Source organism: Athene cunicularia, assembly GCF_003259725.1.
Source record: "Athene cunicularia isolate RWA chromosome Z unlocalized genomic scaffold, athCun1 chrZ_part2, whole genome shotgun sequence".
NCBI classification, from domain to species: Eukaryota; Metazoa; Chordata; class Aves; order Strigiformes; family Strigidae; genus Athene; species Athene cunicularia.
The window spans coordinates 21155435-21161349 of record NW_020799143.1 but is presented as its reverse complement, the minus strand read 5'-3'; the positions used below and the strand labels follow the sequence as shown (position 1 = coordinate 21161349).

The window sequence follows — 5915 nt, the reverse complement described above, 5'->3', positions numbered from 1 at the left end:
TTCCCTAGGGAGTCTGTCTGTTCCAGTGACTGACTTCATGGCACTTCTGCCAAGAATCAGCTGAAGGCTTTACCTTTTACAAATCTTACACTCAGTATCAAACGCCAAGTGACATGATTCCTCCTCTGGAAACACTATCCTTTAACTTAAGTTCCAATTTATATGTATTACAAGTTCTCAAAAGAGAACTGAATCAAGACCAAGGTTTGTGGTTGCAGTTTGCTCTGCATGATGCTGTTAGTCTACTATTTAAGAGATGGCCAGTAACAATATGCACTGGAATGTCTCATACTGAAAGGTAACCACAAAAAGGGTTTATTTTTAGTATGACGTACATCTTCACTTCTGACTTGACTCTGACTTAGATGTAGAAGCTCTCAATGAAGAAAGACGGCGTCTCTTCGCAATCTGCTCTTGGCGTTTCTCCTTGGCTTCCTGAAAAGCAAAGAAGCGTGAAGACTGAGATGTTACAGAAAATCAAGCACTTCAAAAAAAATCTACAAAAGGAACCAACTAGGGAGAATGGAACTTGAAGGAAGCTACTAGAAAAAAATAGATTCCTTAAGTCAATAAAGGAAAAACCCAGTTTCTTCTTCACAGATGAGAAGAATTCTACAAGTATCCAAACCTGAACAGACCCATGTCTTTAAACAATATGGACTAGTTTCCAAAATTACAGTAAAAATACTAATGCAGCATTCACAACGTCCTGGAAGTCTGGAAGCCTATTTACTCTCAGTTTCTGCCTGGAAGTCACAAAACACTCAAGTATTGTGCCAAATATTCCAACAGTATTGCTTCGGCAGTCACTACTGTTTTAGGTGCAAGGACAAACTCATCCAAACAACTTCTTGCCAAGTTATCTTCCATCCAGGTCAACTGCTGGATCCTGTTTCTTCACATAGTCACTCAATACTTGGCCATCTGAGATAAACTAGAATTCATATGAACTAAAATTGCTACTGCAAAACTTTACAGGCCATAACCACTTTTTTCAAGATCAGATCCCGGTTAAATTAATTGGTCTGGTTAAGTTCCACTATTGTAGGACTAGCAAAAATGGACAGAAATGCTCACAAAAAATATTTAACCAGCAATGTTTACACTTGCATTCAGACATTTCTATTCAAAATGATCTAGGTACAGAGCAGCTGTAAATGTACAGTCACGTTTACCAAATCCCTTGATTCTGGGGTATGGGGTATTCCATACAGCTGAGTTATAAATGCAAACAAACCTTCATTCTCTTGGCCAAGAGCTTTGCATATTCTGCTGCTTCCTCCTTATTCTTTTGAGTGCGTTGCTTCTTCAGAGCAATACGTCTGCGCTTATGTTGCAGAACTCGAGGAGTCACTAGTCGCTGGATCTTAGGAGCCTTGGTTCTGGGTTTCTTGCCTAAAAAAACATTATGAATAAACAGACACAGCAGTTATCTTCCAAAGAGGCCCAGGCTCATCTAGGAAACTTATATTTCTTTTAATGTTAAGAAGTAACATTACCGTACTGCGTATTATAGCAACTCCTACAAAGTTCAGTATCTTGAGAGATTTTTGCAGAAAAAAAGGACCAATTACTCTGAGATGTAGCATTAACAAAACAGTCTTACTTCTCACAATTTGTTATCAGCAATGCAATGCAAGTAATGCGTCTCTAACTCTCTACATTCTTGCAAAAATTTCTAGCTTCTCAACAGACTTGTCTTAAACAGAAACAGATCTACATGGCCCATAATGAGCAAACAAAACACACCACCACATACATCTGTAAAATTCTGCTACTCAGTCCTACCCAACTTCAGCAGTCACAAGCAACAGTCTGATGTCCACCAGTATCACATTCTTTAATGGACGGAATAGCTCCTATGATGCAGAAAATAGTGGTCTTTTACCCAACAAGCTTCCACAGTGCCCGAGCTTTATCATGTCCTTTTTGCTAAAAATCCTCATCTTTTCTGTTCCCTGATCAAATGCAAAAGAACCCGAAATTGCAAAACAGTGCCCTCCAAATAAAAGCTCATTTTAAAGACTGCCATAAGCAATAGGGAAAAATCTTATCTTCTATATATATTACTTTTTACCTCCACCTCACATTTAACCTTTGTTTATTAACAATTATTTTTGACTATTCTTAGAACCATTAGTAAGTATTACTTCAGATTCTATCAAACATCTAAAACCAAACTGTGACATAACAGATAGCGAAGAGAGGGTGTTGGAAGTGTGGGAAAAGCAAAACAGTGAAAGACTGCGCAACACATTTCCTTAACACATGGTGCCCAGAACAAACACAGGATGGGAGGGAGATCCAGTGATTTGTGTTGCCATGGCACCAAGGAGGAATGCAAATCAAGTCCTGTTCTACTTTTCTCAAGGAACATTTGACACAGCTATGCAGATTTATCTCCTCTTCCCCTTCTCTCGAGGACTGTTTTGCAAAACTCTGCAGACCTTACCTCTCATTCTTCCTCTTTTCCCACAAAACCACCCTGCACCAAGGAATGCGCTGTCACTACTCAAGAAACAATGGCTTTACCGCAGTCCCACTCACACATACATGCTGAGATAAATACTACCCCGAGTTTATATCTAACTTGGAAGGACAATAATCTGATACCAAATCAGAGGGACAGATCAACGGACCTGCAGTTTCTTCATTTACTGCAGGCAATCTCAGAGAATCAGTAGATGTTGCATAAGAATAAACTATACTATTCATGAACTTGTTTCTCTTGAATGCAACCAGACCTACAGCATACAGGCTATTCATGCACCTAGTGTCAGGCCTATAGTCATGGCTGTAATTGGGATACCTATTAAGACAGAAGTCTAGCTGCCCCTAGTCCCTCTAATCTCTGAAGACTGGCTAGAACACTAAGGGATTAGCCTCTTACCAGATAATTCATTACCTTAAATGCAACAGAGAGGTAAATAAATGGGGCAACCAAGAATCTCTGCTTCTCATTTGTAAGTTACAGTTGGCAAAGCTTAAATACCATGACAGCCAACTCCTGGATCTGCTACTATAGTGTGCTTCATCCACTGCAGTATGCTGACGCCTCTTTGCTGATAACTATATGAAACCAAAGAGCTGTTAAATTTGGGTTCTCACCCTCTTTGTTCAGGGGTTTCCTCACAACATACTGGCGAACATCATCCTCCTTGGACAGGTTGAACAGCTTGCGGATTCTGCTAGCCCTCTTGGGACCCAGACGACGTGGCACAGTTGTGTCTGTCAGCCCAGGAATATCCTTTTCACCTTTGAGAATAGAAGTTTAAACATGTGTGGTGGTTTAGGCCCTGCCGGGACCAAAGACCATGTTGCCATTGTCCCTCCCTCACCCTCAGATTGAGTAGGGCACAAACCCTGGGGTTGAAATAAGGAAAAAATTTAATACAACAGTGTACACCTGCTTTTGTTAGTGACTTTCAATTCTAAGTTCAAAATGTCTAAGAATTCAAGATAATACTAGATAATCGTTGGAGTTCACCTGCCAATAGCACCACCACCCCACTCCTAGCTACACTTTGCAGACTTAATGTGATCAGATTGCTGGCAGGATCAGAAGCATTTCAGTGACCAGTTTTAAAGTTACAAGAAGGTAATGCTCAGCTGGAATTTCAAAACACATTCACACTCTAAACTGGGACTCCATTTGCATTCTACAGAACTTCTCAGCCACTAGCAAGCAGACTCCTTCCAAGTGCCTATATATGCTGCTTGCTTCATCCAGATTCTTACCCTTTTTGACGATGACCAAGTTCAGAACACTCAAGTTGGCATCAACAATGCAACCACGAACTGATTTGCGTTTTCTCTCCCCAGTTCTTCTGGGGCGATAGCAGGAGTGACCCTTGCTGAGCAGAAGGCGGACACGTCCATGAGTCAGGACACCTTGCTTCATGGGGAAACCCTGTTTGTCATTGCCACCACTGATCCGGACAACATAGCCCTTTGAAGAGAGAAATACACTTTTAGCTGCTCACACGCCTCTGTTACTTCAAGGACAAGTGGCAGATAACACAAATACTATTCAAAAGAATGGGCACTGTGGCCATGACTCAGGAAAAGTCACTGTTGCTGCCAATGCAAGCAACTTCTTCAACCAACACCACTACAATGGTTCAGGAATTTTACTTAACAGATGAGAAAAATATCTCTGTGTACCAGAATTTATTCTGCTTATCTTCAAATATACATTCAAAAATTCCTATCCATTCGAAGTTTTAAGCTACATCAGAATGAATCTTGTCCATTTTTATCTAGCTTTTCTTTAAACCTAAACTTAACTAAAGCCTGTTATCATCGCACACTAGAATCTGCATACAACACAAAAGCATCTGGAGTAGGGATACATGGGTAAAAAAGGAAGCTAACAGTAAAGATTTTATTGTCTTCCTTGTGGAGATTTTAACAGACAAGATCAACTTACCCCAATACAGCTGGGCTGTCTGAATTAGTAACATGCAACTATTCCAAGCCCACCTACCACGCCCAACATGCTTCTTCCCTATGCACTTACAGCAGTTTAAACACAGGGCAATTTTGGACTTGTTCAGTAAAGAAGGGATCAGCAGCTTTATGGTACAGATTTAATTTGTCCTGAGTATGAAGAGCAAAAAATTACTGCAAAGAATAACGAGAAACTCTGAACACAGGGCTTTAAAAAAAAAAAAAAAAGCACTTAGATCAAAGCAGCAGAACAGGCTAGTTTGATCACTGAATTCAGTATATAAAGCAAGAGAAACTTTCAATATACATACCAAATGTACATCATACAAGCACTCGTGTGACGACTGCATACTGGAGAAATTTTGCCATTTAAGCTCCTAGAATACAACTCTTAACACATCCTACACTTCTTACCTTCCACTCCTCACCAAGAGAATCAGCAGCGACCTCTGTGGCCATCCGTTTCTCATAGAATGTTCTCAGCTTGCGCTCATCATCCACTTCAATGAGTTTCTGGCAGCCAGTGGCTGGGAAAGAGATGTTCAGCTAACAAGATTTTTTTGAAAAAAGTATTAGATTTTGCTGCAACTTCACATGAAATATTTTGACAGAAAATTAGCATTTATCTGCTGGTTTCATCTTAAAATTTCAGAACTGAGATTCCCTATCTGCTTATATGAAGGTTTCCTAGCCGTAACTTGTCAGTACCGTGCTCAGAGACCCCGGCAGGTCCGTCCTTGAGCGCACTAGGCTGCCTTATCCATTCAGTTACACATAAAACTGGGTTTACTATAGCGGTAGGTGCTTGATTATCTACAGACAAACTGCAATCAGTTAAGGTGAGGGCAGCAGAAACTGTCCCCCGCCTTCCGCAGCGTACCTCGTACTAACAGACTGAATAAGCAACCTAAAGGGAGTGACACCTGCCGTCGGTGACCACTGGTGCTTCCTGGAGGGCGGTGGTATCCCCTGAGCCTGGGGGACGCCTCCCAGCACTTCCCCCTCGAGGACAGCCTGAGGTCAGCTCTGGCCCAGCCCCAGCGTACGCGGTGCCTCCCTGCTAGGGCCCCCCAGCGACAGCGCAGACCCCCCACTGGTAAGCCTTCTGAGATGAGGAGCGACCCCTTCTAAGCTACCGGAACGCGGAGCTCCACGGCCCGGTGGCAAGGGAGGCCGCCCTGAGTAAAAGGGGCCCACGCGGCCGCCATGTCGCCCCGCCACCAATCCGCTCCCATCCGCCCCATAGCGGCGCTCCAGCCCCGCCACCAGGGACCATTGTGCCCCAGCACTGGCCCCGGACGCAGCCCCGGAGCCATCTGAGGCGGGGGTACCCGGGCCCTCCCGGGCGGGCGCCCCACGCAGCCTGACCTTCATCCTGCCAGCGCCGCTCCGCCGCGAGAAAAGGCCGCACTTCCGCGCGCAGCCCGCACATACCCCGCCAGCTCTCGCGAGAACGGCGCAGGCCG

General features: G+C 43.5%; 1 protein-coding gene across 1 annotated transcript; it reads right to left on the bottom strand.

Annotated features, from left to right (window-relative positions):
* Positions 1-284: 284 nt before the first annotated feature.
* RPS6 (ribosomal protein S6) lies at positions 285-5909 on the bottom strand. Its single transcript, XM_026866134.1, has 6 exons — positions 5818-5909; positions 4864-4995; positions 3739-3949; positions 3109-3255; positions 1238-1395; positions 285-435 (listed from the first exon to the last, which is right to left on the bottom strand). The coding sequence occupies exons 1-6, from the start codon at positions 5821-5823 to the stop codon at positions 340-342; spliced, it is 750 nt and encodes a 249-aa protein (XP_026721935.1). The 5' UTR covers positions 5824-5909; the 3' UTR covers positions 285-339.
* Positions 5910-5915: the final 6 nt, after the last annotated feature.

Excerpts from the sequence above, each read along its gene's own strand:
- RPS6 (XM_026866134.1), bottom strand. Across the intron at positions 3,950-4,863 it reads CTCTTGGTGAGGAGTGGAAG|GGCTATGTTGTCCGGATCAG; the intron begins GTAAGAAGTGTA and ends CTCTCTTCAAAG. Across the intron at positions 436-1,237 it reads TCTTGGCCAAGAGAATGAAG|GAAGCCAAGGAGAAACGCCA; the intron begins GTTTGTTTGCAT and ends TTTGCTTTTCAG.